This window comes from Xiphophorus hellerii, chromosome 5 (assembly GCF_003331165.1).
Source record: "Xiphophorus hellerii strain 12219 chromosome 5, Xiphophorus_hellerii-4.1, whole genome shotgun sequence".
Classification (NCBI taxonomy): Eukaryota; Metazoa; Chordata; class Actinopteri; order Cyprinodontiformes; family Poeciliidae; genus Xiphophorus; species Xiphophorus hellerii.
In genome coordinates this window covers 31,922,260-31,945,841 of record NC_045676.1, presented here as the reverse complement: position 1 = coordinate 31,945,841, position 23,582 = coordinate 31,922,260, and the positions used below count along the sequence as shown (strand labels likewise).

Here is a 23,582-nt window from a genome sequence, read left to right as displayed (position 1 = left end):
ACCCATCTTTGTTCTGAATCAGCCACAAATCTCTTCACTGAATAATAACGCTTCAGTTTTTGTTAAATATCTAATGTTTTCATACTTTGTCGTACGGCACTACACTTCATAAGTCGATTTCCTTTAATTGAGTTCACCAGACAAACTAATCAACCCAGCTCTCTGAAATGAATTATAGTGATTTAAGGAGCCCTGTCACACAATACCATCTATGAATTTAATAGCACAGCAAAAAAAATCATCTTTATGACACTAAAATCCAATTTGCATAATTATTTGGAACACGGTGTAGAAAATTTGACAGGTTTTATATACATTTGTTTTTAGCCCCCAAAGCCAACACTTTGTTGAACCATCATGCTGCAGCACAGCTGCAGGCCTGCTTTGTTTATCTACAGACTGAAATTTTGACCTGCTGTTCTTCAAGCTCAGTCATACTGGATGGAAAGTGTCTACAAAAACAATATTTAAATTTTGCGACATATTCTTAACTGAATTTAGGTCTGAACATGAACATGCTTTGAGGAAAACCATTCTAATGTAGGATCTGGTGATATGTTTGGGTCATTTTTCTGCTGGAGGATTAACCTCCACCCAACTCTTTAGGCTTTTTTCAGGCCATAATGACTACTGTTAATTCTGGAGGGAAAATGGGGTCTGAGAACAACATCCCACTTATAAAGTATGGGGCTGTCAGTGTCATGCTGTGCTGTTTTGCTGCAAGAGGAACTGAAGCACTTGATAAAATAGATGGCACAACCAGAACATGATGTAGAAATATCGAAGCAACATCTAAAGACATCAGCCAGGACGTTAAGCTTTTAATTGGTCTTCCAAATAGACAATGACTCTAAGCTTACAGTGAAAATTTTGAAAGTGGTTTAAAGACAACAAAGTCAGTGTTTCAGTGTTTTGGTGTGGCCATTACAAAGTCCTGATCTCAATCCTCTTGAGAATTCGTGAGCAGATCTGAAAAGGTGTGTTGGAGCGAATCAGCCTGCAGACCTGGCTCAGCTGCACCGGTTCTGTTAGGCAGATCGGGAAAGAATTCAAAACTACTGTGGAAGGAAACCCACAATATTATGGTTGCTTAAACGTTATTTAAATTGTGTTTTAGACAGTCATACAGTTTAAAGCACAATTATCGCTGATAATAAGGAAATGCATGTGAACTTCTGAATTCAAAAAAAGTTCAATAAACTTCCCCAAAAAATGTTCTCCTGTGTTTTCTGTTTTGCTTACTTAGCTTCTGACCGAAACTTTGGACGTTTGGATGCGCTCTGCAAGGCAGCTCGTTACCGGCAAAACGTGCGGTACCTACCGCAGCCACCAGGGGGCCCCAGGAGCAATTTTATTTTATTATTTTTGAACATAAAATGACTTCTACATACATTATCAAATATATATTATTGTAAAAATAAATCACTTCATACTGAAATGGTGTGTTTTTGATATTTTAATGACAGAAATTATTACTAAAAAAAAAAGCTCCTCTGAGGGGGCCCCTTGGTGGCCTTGGGGCCCTAAGCGGCTGCTTAGTTTGCTTAAGCGTTGGGCCAGCCCTGCATATGCCAAAAGTACTCACCTGTTCAGTCAGCAGGCGTAGCTGTTGGTTCCGGGGGTCTCGTTTGCACAGGTTTCGAGCAGGGGCGACTACCGTGCACACACACCGGCCGTCCGGATCTGAGGCCGTGCTGTACACTTGCCAGCCTTCCTCTGAGCCAGGGTACAATCCCTGCACAAACACACACACACACACACACACACACACACACACACACCCCACACACAAGCTCAGTGTAAATGAAGTCACTGTGCATGTCAGCTGTGCTTTCAAGAGTGCAATGGATAAACAAAACAGATGAAAAGCCTTGGCTCTTATTTCTGAGCATGCAAAGGTTACTTTAGTTCAGTCTAATACATGTTTCATATGTGTTCCTACCTTTTACACTGTTACTGATTTGAGTGTTTTAATTATTGAAAATTATCTAAAACTTCAATAACCACTGGTTGACTTTAGAGCAGGGGTGCCCAAAGTCGGTCCTGGAGGGCCGGCATCCTGCATGTTTTAGTTCTCTCCCTGGTTTAACGCACCTGGATCAAATGATGGCTCGTTAGAAGGCCTAAGAAGAACATTGACATGCTGAGGAGGAAGTTACTACCACCAGGGAGAGAACTAAAATATGCAGGATGCCGGCCCTCGAGGACCGACTTTGGACACCCCTGCTTTAGAGCCTTGTCTTGTTTGCATTGTCAGCAACATTCATGATCATTTAAAAAGGGCATGAAATGTTGAGCTTTCTCCTTTTGCCTGAAACCATCTGCTTGCAACAAATAGTCTGAAAAAGCACAATTTGAGTTTGGAAGAAGATCTTGATTTATCCATGTATGACTGGTGTCAGAGGTTGTTCCACATTGCCAGCAGTAAGTCAGGCTCAATTCCAATCAGAGCTGGACTCCACCGCCGTTGCCCTTTGTCACAGATTCTATTCATAACGTTTATGAACACAACTTTCAGGCGTAGTCAAAGTGATGAGGTGATCCGTTTTGGTGGCGTTAGAACAGCATCTCTGCTTTGTGGTCCTATTAGCTTCATCGAGTTATGATCTACAGCTTTGCTGAAGTGGCTTACAGCCAAGAGTGAAGCAGGAATGAAGGATGAGGCTCAGTGCCTCCTAATCCGAGTGTCACTGACCTCCAGAAGGGCTCTTCATTGGAGAGTTCTCTCCTCCTGTTTCAGATTTACCTGATGCAACAAGTATTTCACTTGCAGCTCATGAACCAAGAGCTCCATCCCAGAGATGTCAGGCCCCCTCTTCCCTTAGCTTTGATCTCCAGTGATCTCGTCTTGTCTGTGTGGTGTACAGTATACTGTTGGCAACTTATTGTGAGGTTTTTTTTTCTAAGTGAATAACTAAGAGAGTGTTGTGTTCTCAGTGGAAGCCAATAGGGGTTCTCAAACCGTTTTCTCCTGTTTAGTGGACAGCCAGGTTCAGTCTTTGTACTGTCCTATTGACTGACATCAACTGTTTAGTAGTTACTAGTTTTAGTGCTCCACCCGGAGCCAGAAATGATCTTTTGCTTCCTTGGGATGGGGTAGTAATGCCGATGCCTCTCTCTGTTGCCTCAGTTAGTTTTACTCCTGTCCTTGACACACTTGGTGTGGTTGATTTTTTTTTTTGCTGGGTACCATAGCAACAGATAAGCACTTAGCAAAAGTGAGCTTCTCACAAATATATTTTTTGCTCTCCCTCTTCCTGCTGTGCACAATTAATCTTATACAAAATGTCATCAGGTTGGAGATGAACTAACTTTATTTTGTTGTAGTTATTGACTTTTGTAAGTTTCATGTGTATTTATAAGATTCTAAAGAGAATGCTATAAATATAAATCTTATTTCATTGTGCTACTTTGAAATTTTGAATCAATCATCTTTCTTATTCTTTAATGCTATGCCTTCTATAAAGTTCAATTTGCAGTTCTAATTAAATTTTCAAGATAGTAATTAATGTTTTCTGAGCTTGTTTGTGTTGCAGTTCTTAGGGTCAAGTAAATGTATTTCTGCAGATCCACAAAATTCTCTTGCTTTTTACAGAGCCAGCAAATATTGTAAATACAGTATAAACGTTGCTGTTATGTTGAACATTGCCCCACTTGTATAAAGTTGCATATTCTAAAATGTTTGTGATCTCAATAGCCAGATGTCCTTGAGATCAAATTAGATTATTATCTCCCAACGGAAATAGTTGTTTGTATATCTTATAAGTCCAATTTTAAGCACAAACTGATTTCTTGAGGTGGTTTTCAAAGCTTCAGCTCACAGACATTTTTTTGGTTTGTTTTTGTAAAATGCCATCATCTCTGATTCCAATTGGATGTAAATTGCCCTTTTTTAGTGTATTTTTAAACCTTAAGCCACTGAAATGACGCTTACAGCTGAAACATGAGAGATCCTGGGCTCTCTCTAATTAAGATTTCACCAGACTCTCAATTTGACCTACTTACTAGCGTTTTAGAACAATGAAGACGAACCGCTGAGCTCAATCTGATGTTCGCCAGCCTGTCACAGTGATTTGGCTGCAAAGCCTCTCTAAAAACACTGAAAAGAGAGTAGAGACACAGGAGGAAACTGGGGAAAATGGAAACCTGATATGGACATAAAGGAGAGCGGAGAGACACTTCTGATCGGGCTTGATATGACAACCTGATGTTCTTATCACAGTGAGGTTTACAAAAGCAGGGGAGTATTTGTTCTTCAAGATGTGAACTAGACCGGATTTTAAACATTGTTTTGTTGCATGATAGAATTAAAGAGGAGATGACATAAGAGTGTCAACTTAGAGAGTGCCTTATCCGGGTTGAGGCGGAAGTCCTGCCCCAAGTGGAGGAGCTTAAGTATCTCCAGGGGAACGTTCCCCTGGAGGATCCAGCCCAAGTGGCTGGGCAGAGGGAAGTCTGGGCCTCCTTACATAGGCTGCTACCCCCGCGACCAGACTCGGGACAAGCGGACGAAGATGGATGGATGGATGGATGGATGGATGGATGGATGGATGGATGGATGGATGGATGTACTGTACTGAAAGAACAAGACTGTAACATACAAACAGAATCAGAATTCCTTTATGGCTGTAGTGCAAGAAAATACAACAAAATAGATAAAAATAATGTCAGTCAGTTATACTGTATATTAAAAGCAAAAGCAGCACCAATGGAAATGTTATCAGCACAAACCAGTAAAAATGTAGTATAGTTTATTGACACCATATTTGTTTGATTTTGTAGATGTGGGGGAACTGGTTGATCTTTTGACATTTAAACGGTTGTTAATGTCTTTAAGTCAAAAGTAGCACAAATGAAAATGTTACAAAACTAACCGAGTTGATTGACATCAATTTTGTCAGATTAGAAAAATGGGAGGTTGGGGGAGTGCAGTTGACCTTTCATGACCTCCAGAAATATTTATTAATATCTTTAAAATGGTAGCAGCACAACACAGAATGTTTGCTGCACAAACCAGCACAAATGCAGCACAAATATTTGACACCAGTTCTGTTAGATTTGGGTAATGTGGGGGATGGGAGGAGTGAAGGTTGGCCTTTAAACTTTCATTAATATCTTCTAAACAAAAGCAGCATGAATAAAAATGTTTGCTGCACAAACATTCACTAACGTAACCAAGTTGATTGACACAACCTTTGTCTGACCTGAAGAAGTTGGAGAGGCTGGTTGACCTTTCATGACCTCTGGAAGCATTTATTATCTTTAAAATGATAGTGGCACAAACAAAAACATTTGCTGAACAAACATAGCACAAATGTTTGACACCAATTTTGTTAGATCTGAGCAAGGCGGGGAGGCCAACTTCACTCATTTACCTGCAGTCTTTTTAAATGTGAATGATTCATTTCATGCCCTTCGCCCTGCAGGTCACTTTGATATGTATCTCGTTTCCATAGAGAGAAGGAACTGACCCTCAATCAGATGAAGTCTTTCGGAAAATCCCTCTTGATACTGGCAGAGGTTGCTGAAGCACTTGTCCTTAAGTGCTCTGCACAAACGGACTTTCCCCACTACTGTGGGTACATTCCCGAGAAAAATCTAATTTAACCAGACCAGCAGAGGCTCTAATTCTGGGGGCGATGTAAGAAGTCCTGTGCATTAGTACGCGGTAGAACCAAACATTTTGACTTGTCTGCTTGTAACTTTGGCATAATTGAACTTGAACTGCAAAATTGCTTTGAGAAAAACCACTGGTGGATTCACAAAGCTGATTAGACAGAAGTCATAACCTTGTTTAGCAGTTCCACAGCAAATACGTTGCTACGTTTTCTTCATAGCAAAGAAATAGTTACAGGCAATACAGAAAAATGAACAGACAAATGTAACCCAAAAAGAATAGAAACATATCTATGCATTACCAGGAAAGAATACATTTATTTTTTATATTCCTAGACACTCAAAGTACACAAAAAATAATAGTAACAATAGTGTTCGCTGTTCATCAGGTAAACTGAAGAATCATTCCAGGACCTGAACGTCTCTCTCACTCCTGCACTCTGTGCTCTCAGGTTCAACCAGCCATTATCGTTCTAGAAACAGACTTTTGTACTGGTATAATTTAATTTACAAATCCTTGGCTTTCTACCAACACATTTATCTTCCAATATGTCACATAATCAAAGCATCTATGGTTCACGGTCCAGACCATTACTTTTAGTGTTCCCTCAGAATGCACAGCTTGGCAAGAAGCCTTAAAAATACGCTTAGCTTTTGCTGGACTCAAAACTGTTCAGTTAATTCTTCTAAGATATTGGGTTTATGTGAGCACAATGGAAAATACATAATACATTTGCTTCTATATTTAGTACTTTAGTGATTTCATGCATCCTTTTAATTCTAGAATATCCTCATATAACTATTGTTTTCTTACATATCTGAGAAAAAAATAAGTCTTTATCCATACAAGGGATAGATCAATTAGAATATACAACTCAGCATTTAAGATCGACAGGCGGATTGGCGCAGCGTCTGCTGTCAAGCGGGCGCTGTACCGGTCCGTCGTGGTGAAGAGAGAGCTGAGCCAAAAAGCGAAGCTCTCGATTTACCGGTCGATCTACGTTCCCACCCTCATCTATGGTCATGAGCTTTGGGTCATGACCGAAAGAACGAGATCGCGGATACAAGCGGCCGAAATGGGTTTTCTCCGTAGGGTGGCTGGGCTCTCCCTTAGAGATAGGGTGAGAAGCTCAGTCATCCGGGAGGGACTCAGAGTAGAGCCGCTGCTCCTTCACATCGAGAGGAGCCAGTTGAGGTGGCTCGGGCATCTGGTCAGGATGCCTCCTGGACGCCTCCCTGGTGAGGTGTTCCGGGCACGTCCCACCGGGAGGAGGCCCCGGGGAAGACCCAGGACACGCTGGAGGGACTATGTCTCTCGGCTGGCCTGGGAACGCCTCGGGATTCCCCCGGAGGAGCTAGAAGAAGTGGCTGGGGAGAGGGAAGTCTGGGCCTCCCTTCTGAAGCTGCTACCCCCGCGACCCGACCTCGGATAAGCGGAAGAAGATGGATGGATGGATGGATGGATGGAACTCAGCATTTAGGCATATTACTCGTTTAGTGATATATCTTAATCATTAGGTGTGCACCGATTGCAGTTTTCTGGCCAATCGCCGATTACCGATCTTTTAAAAAGCTTAACCTGCCGATTCCGATTTTGACCGATACCAATTTTTCTTGTCTGAAATGTTGCTCAACATAGCAAGAAAGTTGTTGAGTTTATGTGCACACATCTTTTTCTCTTTATTTTGGGGTGTTTTAATTAAACTATTGTAAGCCATGACATTTTTTTCTTTCTACCATCTAGCAATATAAGAGTTGCTACTCAAACTTTGTTTCTGTGTTGGATTATTGTTGCTGCTTCATTCTGTGGCTCCAAGAACTAGGTTCTTCTCTATTAGCCCAATACTTTTACTGCCAGTCTATTTTGGTTACAACATTATAATCTGTTCTTAAATCTTAAAAGTGGTTACATCTGCATGGCCTACTTTTTAACAAATAATACTAAATAATAAAGACATGATAGCAAAGTCTATGTGCGTGATCCACAGGAGGAGGAGGTTCCAGAGCTCACGTGGTGTTTCTGAGACTTACAGAGGAGAAGGAGGTGAAGCAACAAAGTTTCTTCATTTCTACTCTTTTTGGCAAACATTTTCATGCTTTACCCTCAGTCTTAGTGCAATGCCCAGGAAAAGCAGGGCAGACGTCACGGTTATTCAACAGAAAAGCAATGGGTGTTTTCTGTCAGCTCTTCAGTTCCCAAAACCACAAAAAAGAGAAAACTTGTAAAAATGCATGTGGGATGAGTTCAACCGGGAAAGCTAACTCCAGATCAATTCGACCCATCTTCGGACTGTGGGAGAGTTAAAAGTCAGCTTATTCAGTTTTAGCTGATGAATGACCTACTCTTACAACATTCAAGCTGTGTCTGATGACAAGGTGATGTTGAATCCTATTCTGAACAGTCTGTGGGCTTCAGCGTGCGGCCATGGCAGAGTGCAGGATTCTACGCTGTTCAATTCACGTATGGAAACATTTACCAACAGTTGGCTCTAAATCATGCATGAAGGATCATTATCAACCTCGAGGGAAGCCATTTGGATTACATTGGAATCTGTAATGAACTCAGAATAATAACCATCAACAGCTTACTATGTAAAGTTGCACAAGTAAAACATACAACACCAGTGATCACCCCTACATGAAATTTTAAATATTTTGCCAATTCATTATTATTTTCATTATTATGACAATATGTATTTCTCTGGATCCAAAACACTGTCCAGATATCCAAAACACATACATTATTCAACCCAGTCTTTCTCAAACTGTGGTCCCCAGACCAATGGTGGTCCACAGGCGCCCCTAGTGGTCTGCAAGTAAACAATCGTTTATTTGCGATGACATGAAGTGTGACTCGTACAGTTAGCTTACCAAAGAATTGTGGTTAAAAATAATACTGGATAAATGGAATAAAACTCACTATGATTAATATTAGAAACATTTTTCACACAATAAACTCAAAAGTGAAAATAAACAATGAGCAGCTAAAACAATTTGCTCACCAATATTGCAATATTGCAGCGCAACAGCACAAAATTGCACCACCTCTAACTTCTGACACTCTACAACCAGAAGTAGAGAAAACTGAACAAGTTCATATTTATAGAAGAAGCAAAGCAATACTAGACAAGATGTGAAGTTTTCACTTGATGAAGTTTACAGTAACTCACAAACTGAGTCACAGCTCTTAGTTTGCAGCACAGATAAAATGAAACTCATCATGATCAGACTTGATGAACCAGAGATGGTCTCCTTCTTTCTCTATGGCTCCACTGGTGTCACAGTTTTCTTTTGGTTCATTGTGACCCCAGTGTTTAAACTCTACAGCACTGTCAACAATCCAGAACCAATAATGGAGGGAGGAGGCATGGAAGGCAGAGCATACAAAAGGACTGATGGCTTTCTCAGCCTCCAGTTCAGCAAAGGTCTGCATCTGTTTATCCAAGATGGAGGCCAGCTCTTTGTGGTTATGTCTGCAGTAGCTACGGGCTTCTTCCCAGGTCTTGTTTTGGTCAATCAGTGAAAAAGGTGAATCTTAAAACGAAACGTAAGCATGTTTTATATGACAGAGAGTCAAGCAACTCCATATAGGATATAATGTAAACAGCACAGTCAGTGATGCAATAAGTTTATAGCAGGCATGCAAATGATCTAATAGTGTTGGGTTCTGCAGGGGAGTAGATTGGTGTCTTCTTTACATCTACAGGGTGACAGGCTGATGGGATCCAGCTGGCGCTTGTCGTCGCCAATCAGTGAGGGCCTTAAGTAGGAGAAGCTTCCCTGAGGCAGATGCCAGATGGTTCCAACAGTGGTACACTCTAGCCCTTAGTGCTGCACTCCTAGTGATCAACTTGCTTCTGATTCCTCTCATGTCTCTTCCTTCCTCATAGAACCAGCTCTGACCACAAGTGATGGGTAGATGAGGAGTCATGTATCGTTTCGACCCGTAGCAAAACTGTATTGATACTGTGTCACTGAATACTGACACCTGCTGGACATTAAAAATTCCTACAGGCAACATAGTTGACAGACTGATTTGATAACCTAGTCTATACAATAAGATTTAAGTCATTGTATTTTATTGTATATTATATATTGCATTATTTTATATCTTCAGTTAAATTTAAAATATATTTAATATTCTTAGATACAGTGAATAAATAATGTGAACATGTACCATAAAGTGAAAATTTAGTGAACGTGTTTGGAATGAGGATGCTTGTGGACAGGGAGTTTTTTCACAATTTTTTATTAAAAGAAATACGTTTTTGCAACGTTTTGAAATTTAGTTATGCTGTTACGCTTTTTTGACACAACTTCTCCTACTGTAGAAAACAGCCTCTCACATGGCACAGATGAGGTATTGCAATGACAACCGGAAGAGGTTAGGATAAATTGTCTTTTGGTTCTGCCAGTATGTCATTGGATCCTGACATCTGGCAATATTGCCCTCTGCAAGGTATATCTACATCTCCTGGATGGCATCAGCTGTGGCACTTTTGGTCAGTCTGCCTACTTCAGTGTCAAGATGGTGCCAAAGGTTATCTAATAACAACAAACAATGCTGAATAACATGCCTGAGTTGGGTGAAGACAGCTGTTGTGAAGACGGTCCCGGCTGGGGCTCATTTGTGCGTCCGATCATAGATGCACATTCTGACCACAGTCTACTGACAGTTCTGTCAAACACGTAACCCGCAGAACATAATATGAAAGTAAACTAAGAGTCAATTTCAGCTGAATTTGGATTCAGATAGATCAGTGGTTCCCAAAGTGTGGGGCGCACCCCCTGGGGTGCGGGGAGTGCAGTGCCATTGCAGGGGGGAGTGGGGTCCTGGAAGCGGTATGGATGAATGAAAAAGAAAACAGTTACACAAAAGTGTTTCACTGTAAAGATGGTTTGTAGTGTGTTTTGTTACAACCTGAAGTGTGAAATAAACTTCATTGGAGCTTGAAAACAAAATATGTGTATAAGTTTATGTCTGGTTGAACAATGTGTGTGCCCAATTGATTTTTTTTTTTTGTGGGGCGGGGAAGATTTTATTGTAATCCATAGGGGGGCCCAGAAAATCTTTAGGAACCACTGAGATAGATCAAGTAGAAACTGAAAAGAACCAGATGAAACAACAACGAAGTGAAACCAATACCTTATTTTCTGATGTAAAATCAAAATAGTCCCACATTGCTGAAACCTTTGGTTTGCCTTGAGGCTGCTCCATAGTTGATGCTGTACCGTAACAGAACAATAATTCTTTTGGCATATGCATCCTGTTGACAGATTCGCTTCCTTATAAAGACAGTTTGGTGGTCAGTGTCATTTTGAAACAGTTCCTGTATCGGTCACGTGACTTGCTGAAAGTGATACGTGCACCGACACGGGGTTCAGTCTATGGGCTTGACGCATGCGCCGACGCATCGGTGTTGCCGGACCCATCACTACTGACCACTTTCTGGCACTCATAAACCCTTGTATTACTCCATCCCTTCCTTTTCCTTGCTGCTCCCCTGTATACCTCCTCATGCACCACCAAGCTGTTGCCTATCCACCCTCAGTCTCCTGCTGAGACTCATCCACAGGAAGCACCAACAAGCACATCAACTGCTGTGGAACCCATGTACTCACCTCTGCTCATCTTGATCTTCAGACTGAAGCCGTTACAATATTACTTAGACATTCTCTCCAACATGTACTCCCCAGTCTAACCGCTCATCTTTTTCTCAGTTCCTCCTCTGGTCCGGCCCCTCCCTGCTACCTCAGATCAACGCCTCTCCTTATTGTCAAACAATCCATTACACTTTGATGTCATGATTTCAGCTCTACTTTGATTGTGCTGCTTACTCTCCCTTCCTCAGGCTGATTACTCATTGTCCTCACCTGTACTGTGCTGATCCCTATTTAAACAGATGCTCATCACCTACTCAGTGTGAGATCATCTGTTGCCCCAGTCCCAGCTTTTAAGCCATGTTTCATGTCTAAGAAGTTCCTGGTTTTCAGATCCTGCCAGTTTTTGACCACTGTTTTTGCCTAGCCCCTTTTGGCTTTGAGAAGAGTTTCTGACCTCCTGTTGCTAAACCTTGCCTGCCTCTAGCAAACTGAATATTGGATTTTCCTTGCCTGAGACCCTCCTCTGCCTGACCCTAGTCCGTTTTGATTACTGAGACCTGGTTGCTGGATATTTGTCTGTAGTTAGTGAATCCCCTAAAGACCCTAAGCCCTTCGAGTTTCCACTGACGCAACCCTCCCAAGGTTGGACACTTGGCCCTGGTGGATCCCCTTACCTGGTAAATCTCTTTTTGTGTTTTCTGTTTTTTTCATCCAGTCATGACTCTCACTTCTGTTTTTGTGTTCCACACCTACCACTGCAACCACACCCTGTGGAACCCCTCAGACATCATCTATTTATTTCTAAATAAACATTTGACTATTGATCTCTTGTCTTGACTGTGAATTGGGTTCTGGCTGGTTACTTAAATGTTACACTTCACACATTCAATAAATCTGTTTAACTGTTTTGTGTGTCCGTAGTTATTGCTTGCCTTCGAGTCCTGGTAAACTCTCAACTTGTCAAATTGTCTGTACCCATTAACTGCTTCTGGGGTCCCACAGTCAAAAAGACCTGATAGTTCTCTATCTTCAGCTTGACAGTATCCCTCCCTTCTGGTACCCACAAGCTGATTCTAGGGTTGCCCCCCAAAACAGGCACTGACAACCTTGTGGTCACAACTTCGATAAGCCGCCTCAACAATGGAGGTGGGGAACATGGGTGATTCTGTGTGGGCCATGTTCCACCCACTTCCTCCAAAATGTGCCTGAAGCACTATCTTTGTAGTTGGTCAATGGTCACTTTGAGCCCAACACTAAATATGTCCTGTCCTTCTGTGGTCTTTTCATAGATGTAGATGTACCCATTATGGCAAATGTCAGCTTCACAGTCGATATTTGAAAGTGATGCCCGGTCATCCTCAGTCTTAAACTCTAGTTGTCCACACATCAGATATGTTTAAAGGCTGCTAGTGTCATAAGTTGTTTGTCGCCAGCAAATGACTGAGGACAGACGGTATGACTGAGTTCCAGTTTCTACAGGAATTTCAAGGATTGGGTCAAGAATCACAGAATATCTTAAATCGTCTACTGTCTGACCATGGGAGTATCAGGGTCATCACTTTGGTGTCATTGCAAAAGCATTTTGTCTTTATGTTGGAGTTGCAAGTGTCACAACATTTTGCAATTCCACAAATTTAACAGTTTACTAGAGTAGTTGTGACCTCTCGTTGTTCCTTTGGTAGGGGAATGACGGGACCAAAGTTACGAATAATATGTGACGACTTCCGACATTGTACACAATAGTCATCTGTGTACAGCTCACAGTCTGTGTTAATGCTGTATTGGGTCAGATAGTGTAACTTATAAAACAAAAAGACTCCTGACTGGTCCTGATGTACTACATCCTTCGTCTTCAGTGTTTCAATTATTTCATTCTGAACTTCAAAGACTTCATCTGGGGGGAAATATCTTCCTGAATGGTGGATTGCTGTAAAGAAAAACCTTGGAAACAATGACGTCTCTGTAAAAAGTCCAAATATTGAGCCACAAACCTTCAGGTAATACTCAAGTTCATAATGCTATGTGTTGTGGCATTCGTCCAACAGTTGAAGAATGAGATGGAAAATTTACAAAACTACATGGTCAGCTCAAGATTAGCATCCACACTGCTGAAATCATCTGTGTAATTTTGAATTTCATCTTCTAAGTTTTCTTCTGCTGAAGAAAGAGATTTCTTCAAAATGTGTCCCTATATCCCCAGCATTTGTGTTTTCAGATTAAACTTTCTCATCCTTAGAGGAATCTTCCATGTCTTTTTGGTCTTCAGGGTTCAATGTCAAAAGCAAAGTATTTTGATATCTCGTCCTCAGAGCTCTCTACTAAAACATCATTACCTCTTAAGCTATATCCTAACAATTTTTCAACTCTCTTCATAACAAGAAATCCAAGGCCACAACCAATAGCAAAAATCCTCTTGACTTGGTGTTCAGTTAAAATGGTTTGTAAAGTCAGTTTGAAGTCGTCTCTCTGGAATCGATCTACCTCCAACCAAGTTGAAAAGCAAACTGAGAATTCTTGTATCTCTATGAACATTTATGACATCATCGATGAGAACATAGAGGTTCTCATTAACATGACGATGTCAAACAACCTATCTATTTCTTGTTTGTTTTAGTTGCTATGGAAACTCAAGGAGTTATGTATTTGGTAAGGTTACTTTCAATTAAAAATGCATGCGTAGAGATCTAAATTTGTAAATATTGGTCAATGAATGTGCATAAGTTTAAGTTTTGTATTTGTCCTGTTTTCCAACTCATACATGCATGTACAAATCTGAGATTTTATGAGAATACTCGTGAACAAATACATTAATAAAAGTATTTCTGATGGATTTTATAAAGAGAGTAAGTATTTTTTCAGACGTTGGACTTATGTCAGTCACCTATAAAAACTGTCTCTAAACCATTAGCTTGACCTATTTTGAACTGTGGGTGAGGAGGATATTCTTTTTTTTTTCTTTTTTTTTGCAATATCTTTGTAATTAAAAGTTTTCGTCATTTCATATTCCAGGTATTCCTCAAAAAACATGTTGCTGATATCCTGCAATTAAAATAGTTAATTTACCTTTTATACATTTTAAGAAGTAGCCATTTTTAAATTACTATCTCCTGATATGGACTGGCGACCTGTCCAGTGTGTTTCCCTCCTCTGGGCTGTTGACAGGTGGAGATAGGCACCAGCATTAAGTTTGGCTCATTATTCAAATTAGTTTCAAAAGTTGTCGCTCTAAAGAAACCCAATAACTGGGTAATCTAGTAATATTTCTGTCATGTACAAATCCACCTTTCTGATAAATTGAATACATGAATTTTATTAGCTGAATTTTATTGGCTGTAAAATCAACAAAAATTAATCAATGAAGTATCAGTGTGTCCAATAAATATATATGAGGTTGAATCTTTTAACTGAATTACAGAAATGTTAATGTTAATGTACTGAAATTCAGCAGTACAATAAAGACTGAAAGGAAAATGTTCTTTCAAAATTCACTGAAAATAGTAGATTTAGTCAAATTGTAATAATATTGAATGAACAAAATGTGATAAAAATTCTCAGACAGCATGCCTGAAATAATGATTTTTCTTTAACTGCCACGCAAACTCAATCTTAATAACTTTCATGTTTACATAAGCAATGCTTTGATTTCACATTCAGCTTAAAATGTATTCCTTACATTTCCATAGAATTAGTATAACTGCTCTCTATTTGCAGTCAAGTATAAAAAATTACAAATTCAGGTTTGCAGAGAACACAACAACTTTTGGTTTCTATCAATAAACCTTGAACAAACTCAGCTCTCAACCTGCTACACAGCCATAATGTCTCCATCTGTTGTCATGTTGGTGTGTGGGCGTCCGCTTTCACAAGACCGCTTGTACTTTGCTGAACTTGCAAAGTGCTGCCACCAGCAGACGAGGCAGAGCCAAGTCAAAGGCTCCAAACACAAAAACACACTCAATTGTGTATTCATCCCTTCTGAAGACATCCCATCATCCACATTTATTTTGGAGACAAATACACACAAGAAGCTGTACATCCACACTTGATGTCCACCTTAAATGTAGCACATCTTTAGTTTGTGATTCTGTAAACAGATGAGGAAAAGCTCGAGCACGGAGAAAAAATGATGAATATGCACAGTAAGACTACCATTAAGTAAGACTCCCATGTGTGCAGTGGACCAGCATCTACACATCAGGGGCTGCCAGGGTGTTGCCAGGGCAACCAATCCGCTGGTTGTCCCATGGGTGAGTCACATTCCTTCCCCTTTTCTCCCTCCACAGGAGAAATATCACACTAGCAAGTCTGAGACAGAGCAATCCTATTAGCCATTTAATTTTCTATGTGAATCAATGGCTACATAATGTCCATATGGTCTTTAAGAGTCATGGAGAAGACATATTTATTCATTTGCACTATCTAGTTTGCTTATTCACATCCTTTAAAGCTTTTTAAATTTCTGAGTAGGGTTTCTGATTCTGTTTTGCATTTCAGTTTTTGTTAGAATCTATTTGTTCTCTTATTAAAAATAAAAGAGGATGTGCATCCAGAATAAATACTTTCAGATATGAAACTAGATTTCCTTTTGGGTTTTTCCTCCCCATTTAAAAGGCAGACATTTGTCTTAGTAAGAACAAAGCATGCCGCCACAGAGAACTTATGCAAGTATTTGCGTGAAGGAAAAGGAAGCAGAAAGCGTTTGATCCATCACTGAGAAATTTCAAAAGGCATAAAAGAAACAAGTCACCCAAAAGAAATCTTTTGCACATTAGTTAGAAGTTAGAAAGTAAATTATTTCTTAAAAGACTTAGGTTCGTCACTTTAGTTCATAAAATATCATTGAATATGTTATTTAGAAAAACAAGGGATACATACACTGATGATCCGCTCGTGTGTGCCATCAGGGGAGATGATGGTTCCATTGAGTCCAACGAGCGACGGCAAAGTCTGGGACATCCAGTTAGTTACCATAGCCATGGTGCTGAGCACAGCACCAATCTTGAGCATTGGAACAGTCATCCTGATACACACACATTCACACAATTAGAAGAAACTCTGCAGCATCAAAGTGTTGGTAGCAGTCATCCTAAAACCAGCAGGTAGCTAATGCCTCCCTGAACTACGGGTGAAACATTTTGTGCAGCCACAAGACAGGAAAGGAAATCCAATGGAGATTTTTCCCACTGCTGAAGTCCAACAACGGTCCCAAGTTGGAGAATAAATTCTGACACACAATCAGCTCCAGAGGTGAAGGCAAGTCAGAGCATCCAAAACTCAGCTCAGAATGCAGGAGATTGTTCCGGAAGCAGTCGTTTTTTTTGTTTAAATGTGTGTGTGTGGTTTTTGGGCTGCCGCCTTTGTCTGGCACTGAGGAGTTGTGACTGAGCCAGAGCTGCTGTTCAGTTTTATCCACTCTCTGCTCCCTCTCTCTCTCTCCGATCCCTCTCTGCAGACACCCTCCATCGTTTACAGACTCGTCCTTGTTCTTTCAACTTGTTCATCGCAGATGCAGAATTTCCCTTCTAACAAGATTTACTTAACAAAAGAATCTCAATGGGAACTGAAAAGCTTAAAATATAACACTCCCCATTGAAGTGGAAAAATAGCATTTATTTTCCTACTTTTTTAATATCCCTTTTATGTGTATTTTTACATTTTTCTCACTTGTTTGAACTAAGATGTTCCTTTCTTGTCCAGGTGTTGTCATTGCATGCTTATCTTTTCCTTTTTGTTTGCCCTCGCTTTTCTTCTTTAGTACATGATGGAATGAATGCACAATGCCTAGGATTGACTTATCCCTCATCTGAGAATTATGGCACAAGTTTCACAAATTGACGCAGCTCTGCCACCATGTGGTCATATTTGTAGAAAAAGCTGTAAAACACGCCTATAATCAACTGTGGCTCTCCTTAGTTACTATGGGCAACACAATTCCTCAAAACTAACAATAACAACAACAATAATAAAAGTGTGCAATTTCTGTTGAGTTAATGACTCTATAATTAATCTAAGGTTTCAATTTAGAAAAAAAGGGAAAACAAGTTTAATTCTGGAAAAAGTGATTTTGATTTTCACTGATAATGAAAAAAAAATCTCATTGTGAAGTATATATAAATAAAGTAAATTTGGCAGAAAACATATCCTTAAGTTAAAATAGATCAAATTTGCTGAAATATATATATTTTTTAAATAACTTGAAATCATTTTATTATATTCCCTCTCTTCCTCATGCAGTGATGGACTGGAAACCTGTCCATGGTGACTTCCTCTATCCCAGTGACCACTGGGCAAAAGTCTCCCGCTCATCCCTGGGATAACCATGTGTGGGGTACATGCTTTAAATCGCTGTAATATAATCATATCAGTGAGGCAATTGCTGAATATTTAATATTTTGCTACCAGAAGAAAGAAGTAAAGATGACAGACAGAAGTGAACAGCTGATCAACCTTACTTTAGCCGGTGCATCTTAACATCTTATCATTGCCATTTTATTATTTGCTCCAGGTTTTATGTTTGAATGTATCTTTTACCTGTTGACAATTCAGCTAACTCACTATTAGTACTTCATAAAGCCTTTGTTTTCTTCAGCAGAAACAAGATTGCTGTGTCTGATTGTTATGTTCTGTTATTGCATGAAAAGGACAGAAGAGGGAGCTCTGAATATTAATGTGACAAAATATGCTGTATGTGGAGAAGAATAGAGAAGGAGAGAGTAAAGAGAAAACTGAAGCTAAACTACGACTGATGCTGCTTATTTTCTACTATTTCAATATAGCAACACCACAGCACTGATCTCAGTAAAAAATAAACTCTTTAGGAGACACATGGATTATAAATACTTTGTCCTTCAGCAAATAAGAACCAACATGAATATTTCAACTAGACACACTTAGATGACTATCAAGACAGCTGAGTTCAACACAGTTCAAACACCTTCAGAGTATTTATGGTCACCAATTCTTGTAACTCAACATTTGCATTTTGATGAGATAATGAATCTACAAAGAACAGAATAGAATAAAGCAGATGCTATTATTGCTTGAGTTTTTAAAGAGCAGTAACCTGCAGAACCTGTGACTGCACCATCCCACAATAGTGAAATAACTGTTTAATAACTGGATAAGTTTAAAAAATAACACCATCACAAGTAAACAAAAAAATATATTTTTTTCAGTTAAATTGAGAATTATCCAAATTTAAATAATATTTTTGAAAAAGTCTATATGTTTTGCTTTTTTTATTTGAAGTTAAAATATAATACTTATTCAACCTTTTCACAAAATACACAAATGCAGTATTTACCATTCAACAATAGAAATAACTGTACAATTTCTGATAACTTAGTGGCACTTAATACATATTTAATTAAACAAGTTACAACATTTAATTTTTCTTTGGCATCAATAAAGTATTTTGAATTGAATTTTAATTTAAAGCTTAGATCCAAAGAATGGCTATGATTACTGGAGTGGAGACAGAGGGTGGGGGAAATAATAATTTGACCCTTGATTTGCACATTAACAAAGATATTTGATTAAATAATTCCAAATAATAAATGTTCAGAGCACTTCATCTGCAGTCCCAGATTTCAGTTCAAATGTTTGTTCAACACTTTGTTTCAGAGTGTTTTGTGGTCATATTTGTTTCCAAAGTACCTTGTGGTTTTCTTTCTTTTCAAAACCTCAGTTTTGTCTGGGAGGCAAAACCAAAGATTTTAAATAGCTACGCTAAGTCAAATACTGCTACAAACAAACAAAGATACAAAGTTTACTGCTGAGTCAAAGATATGGCTACATGTTGCAATGGATTTTGAAGAGACATTGCTGGTCAGTTCTGTTTACAATGCCAATTCTTCATCCAGCAGCCACAGCAGGAGCCAAAATGATGCCAAAGAAACACCAACGCCCACTAGTCAGCTGACTAACAGTTTGTTCTGCCAAGCAGCAATAGCCAGTCTGGGAAGGGTTTATTGATCATGTCACATTTAGTGGTTCCTTTTCAATGTATTTTGGTAGCCTGGCCATTGCCTTCCTGTCCAATTCCTCTCAAAAAAAAATTCTTGCTTCCAGCACAATCTGGGATTTCTCCCATTCACTTTGTCTGTCTCCAGTCAATTTTTGAGTTGTGAACGATGACGTTGATTTTCTGCGAGGTTTTAGAATTGTGGTCTGCCTGTTTTAGCAATGACAGTGGAGGAAGTAAATTAAGCTGCTCAGTCTATGTTGGTCACGCTTTCAAATATTGAATTAATATTCATCTGTTCAGCTCGGCTTTTCTCTCTTTGCAGTGGATGATGGGTTTTTTAAAGCTCAGGCCATTTCCATTAAGCGTCATAGTGTTGAACTGACACATTATTATGTCGTGGACAAATGTTGGCTGTTGAGTAAAATTTAAACAGGGGCCATGCCTCCAGAAACGATGTTGAGAAGTTATATTTATATCGATATTGATATTGTTTCTCAATAGCCAAGAGCCCAGACCCTCTGAACAAAGCAAAGCATAGAACATGGGGCTGGTTTTTACCAGGCTAGTATTTTACAAACATGGATTAAAAAATCTAGGGGAATATATTTATAACACCCATATTTTATAAATATGAATTTATAATAGTTAATGTTGTGTTCTTGATTTTAGAAGAAAAGAAACGTGGAACAAAAGAACATGTACTTTAATAGTGAACAAACATTTTGAACAAATGTCTTGCTTACATCCTGACTTACACACATCACAAAACCTCCAGTGATTAATGTTCAAGATCTCTAGTGTTTAACGTTTATTATTCATGAACTTCACAGTTAAGATAAAATGACGTTTGACCAAAACATGCATAACAACTGAGGTGAAGAATCAACATTGGAAGAATCCCGAAGAATCAACCCCGGCTGCAGAGTGTCATACGGATCAATCACTGTCCATTTCTGTCCTTTGCAGACTAAACATCCAGACGTTATAGACTAACTGTGAATTGCCTCAGGCAGAGTCCAGGACATGGCTGCATAATGATGTCACTCAAGCATTGACTGCAGACAGAAGGTGTCTCAGAGCTGGAGAAGAAATGCAGAGAGGAAATAATTGGGAAAAATGATGAATCTTTGTTATATTAATGAGCCAGATGGATTATGTTTATGTTACACTGAGAGGTGTGGTGTGGAAGAAAAAAAACTCCTCAAAGTTGGCTGTAGCATAAACAAAGGTGGTTTATTAGGCCTCCTTCAGCACAGCATGGCTCACAGACAAGACAAAATGACATCTTCTCAAGCTTTCTTCCCCCTTTTGGCTCAGCCAACAGTCCTCTTATATACTGTTGTCCCCACCTTCTCAATTAACTGCCCAGCCAATCAAAGTCCGGCAAACATGGGCCTTTCTATAAAAGAGCTGGGTTTGAGGCGGGCCTCCTCTTTGGTAGGTTCCAAGATGGCCGCTACAAGGACACACCCAAAAGGTAACAAACATTTCACAAACAAAAGGATCACATACACATTCTAGAATTTAAATGTTACAGAAAATATTATTGCTTCTTAACATTTACTCACTTCTTCCCCCTCTGGTTTACAAAACTCAGGTAAACCAGAAAGGTAGTCAGCAATAAGATTTTTCTTACCTGGACAATGCTGTATGGTGAACTGGTATGGCTGAAGGGCGAGGCACCAACATAATATACGGGCATTCTGATGCTGCTTGGAATGCATCCACTTCAGAGGTCTGTGATCAGTTTGCAGAGTAAACTCCCTTCCTAGAAGATACTATTTTAAAGAGTCCAAAGCCCACTTTATTGCAAGTCCTTCCTTTTCTACTGTGGAGTACTTTTTCTCCCGGTCAAAAAGCTTTTTACTTAAGAAAAGGACAGGTTTCTCTTCACCAGCTTCTCCCTGAGCTAGCACTGCTCCAAGACCAACATTTGAAGCGTCCACTTGAACAATAAACGGCTTGGAAAAGTTAGGACTCTGTAAAACAGGAGCTTGACAAATCAGTTTCTTTAAAGATTGAAATGCATGTTCACAGTCCTCCTTCCACATAATTTTAGAAGTAGACTTTTTTGTCAACTCAGTCAGAGGGGCTGCCAAAGTTGAGAAATGGGGTATAAATCTTCTATACCACCCAACTAAGCCCAAAAATGATCTCACTTGCTTCTTTGTTTGAGGTCTGGGAATTGTTTGAATGGCTCTTACTTTTTCAAGTTGTGGCTTTATCTGTCCATGGCCAACAAGGTAGCCCAGATATGTTACTTCTTCTTGTGCCCATGCACACTTGTTCACATTCAGAGTGAGACCAGCATTCTGGATCCTTGCCAGTACCACCTTTAGATGTTGTAGGTGATTCTCCCAAGTTTCACTGTAGATCACAACATCATCCAGGTAGGCGGCAGCAAACTTGGAACAGTCACTAAGAATAATGTCCATCAACCTTTGAAAGGTAGCTGGTGCTCCATGAAGACCAAATGGTAGAACCGTGTAATGAAATAAATCCATTCCTGGAATCTGAAAGGCTGTGTATTCCTTACAGGATGGATCTAAAGGCACTTGCCAGTAACCCTTACATAAATCTAATGTTGTGATGTATTTGGCTTTCCCCAGTCTTTCCAGTAGCTCGTCAATGCGTGGCATGGGATAAGAATCAAAACAGGAAATGCTGTTTAACTTTCTTAAGTCAGAACAAAAACGTAGTTGATTTGAGTTTTTTTTAGGAACCAACACAATGGGATTTGACCACTCACTTCTTGATGGCTCTATAACTCCCATTTCCAGCATCATCTGGACCTCTTTTTTCAGTGGATCCATCATTCTTTCTGGAATCCGGTAAGGCTTAAGACGAACAGGTGTTGTATCTTTCAAAGTTATTTTGTGTGTTATAATTTCAGTTCGCCCAGGTACATCTGCAAACAGGGATGGAAAAGACTGTTTAATCTCACCCAGCTGTTGCCACTGATCAGGAGTCAGATGCTTAGGAGCCTTTTCAGATTTGGTCAATTCTCTGCATGGACTCATTTCAGCTTCCCCATCTTTCAACACAGTACTGTCTTCTGGCTGAACATCTTGTACCATCAGGATCTGCTTCACATCCATTTCTGGAACATTTCTTTCATGATACTCCTTTAATAGATTTACATGAAGCAGTTGCTTTGACTTTTGTTTTTCTGGACAGATAATTTCATAAGTCACTGGTCCTGCTCTTCTAACCACAGTGTAGGGTCCTTGCCATTTAGCAAGCAACTTACTTGGCCCACTGGGCAAGAGTACTAAGACTTTCTGGCCAGTCTTCAGCTCTCTTTCACGGGCACGTCTGTCGTACCATACCTTTTGCTTATGTTGAGCCTTCTCCATATGATCTTTAACTTGTTCTCTGTACTTTTCCAGGTTGTCTCTCATCTGAAGTATGTAGGAGATGATGTTTGTTGGTGAAGCCGCTTCACTGGACCCTGATGCCACTCTAGCCACCCAGTTCTCCTTCAGCATATCCAAAGGGCCTCTAACCTGTCTTCCATAAAGCAACTCAAAAGGAGAAAAACCAGTTGAGGCTTGTGGTACTTCTCTGTAAGCAAACAAAAGGAAAGGCAACCATTTATCCCAGCATCATCAATAAACTTTCTCAACATTTGCTTTAACCCTTTGATGCACAACATATGTACACCCCTTCTAATGCACAACATGGGTCAAAAATGACCCGCATTCATTTTCCATGTTATTTCATGCTGACTGAGTTTTTCTTTGCTCTGTGTTTCGAAATCAATTCATTTTATGATTGAATATTCCAAGTATTCTTTAAATATCTTGTTTTTAATTACCACAGATCATTAATTTATTTTTTTATTTCCTACTTTATGAACAAACATAATTTTTATATTACTATACATAGGTCATCCAAGTGTGATTTAAAATTAAATGTCTTAATACTATAAAAAAAAATGTTTCAAGTAATTACTTTAGCAGTGAATGGGGCCAAACAGTTATTTATTTAATACTTGCAACACGTTTGTCATTTTATCACACATACACATAAATCCTGATAACAGATAACAGCTATTGAACTGAACATTATCTGTGGTTGAACAACTGTAAACTGGTGAAATGTGACCAAACAAAATAAAACACAACAGAACACATTAGTAGAACACAAACTGCCATCTCAATTTTTGCATGCCTCACAAATGATCACTAATTTTTTGTGCTCCTTGCACACCGGCCTAGTGCACTGGGAACACCAGCTGCTGGCTTTTCTGTCTTTCGAAACTAGGCAGATCGCGCACCTCTTCCTCTTCCTTTGGCCCTCCTGTCTGATGTCCTCTTGTAGCTGAGTGGTGGCTGTGTCTTTTTTTAACCCACACCTTCCCATTGCCTCAATAATATGCTTCTGGAGTTTGGGT

General features: G+C 39.6%; 1 protein-coding gene across 3 annotated transcripts in view; it reads right to left on the bottom strand.

Annotated features, from left to right (window-relative positions):
• The window catches only part of LOC116720360 (noelin-2-like), a 55,741-nt gene extending 39,138 nt beyond the window's left edge, over window positions 1-16,603 (bottom strand). The window contains exons 1-3 of one of the 3 annotated variants that reach the window (XM_032563585.1): window positions 16,096-16,603; window positions 4,006-4,099; window positions 1,586-1,735 (exon numbers count right to left, since the gene is read on the bottom strand). In XM_032563585.1, coding sequence (XP_032419476.1) covers window positions 1,586-1,735; window positions 4,006-4,099; window positions 16,096-16,142 — 291 coding nt within the window. In that variant the 5' untranslated portion in view covers window positions 16,143-16,603. The remainder of the gene's footprint in view (window positions 1-1,585; window positions 1,736-4,005; window positions 4,100-16,095) is intronic. The other 2 variants (XM_032563584.1, XM_032563586.1) reach the window with 2 other exon arrangements.
• Window positions 16,604-23,582: the final 6,979 nt, after the last annotated feature.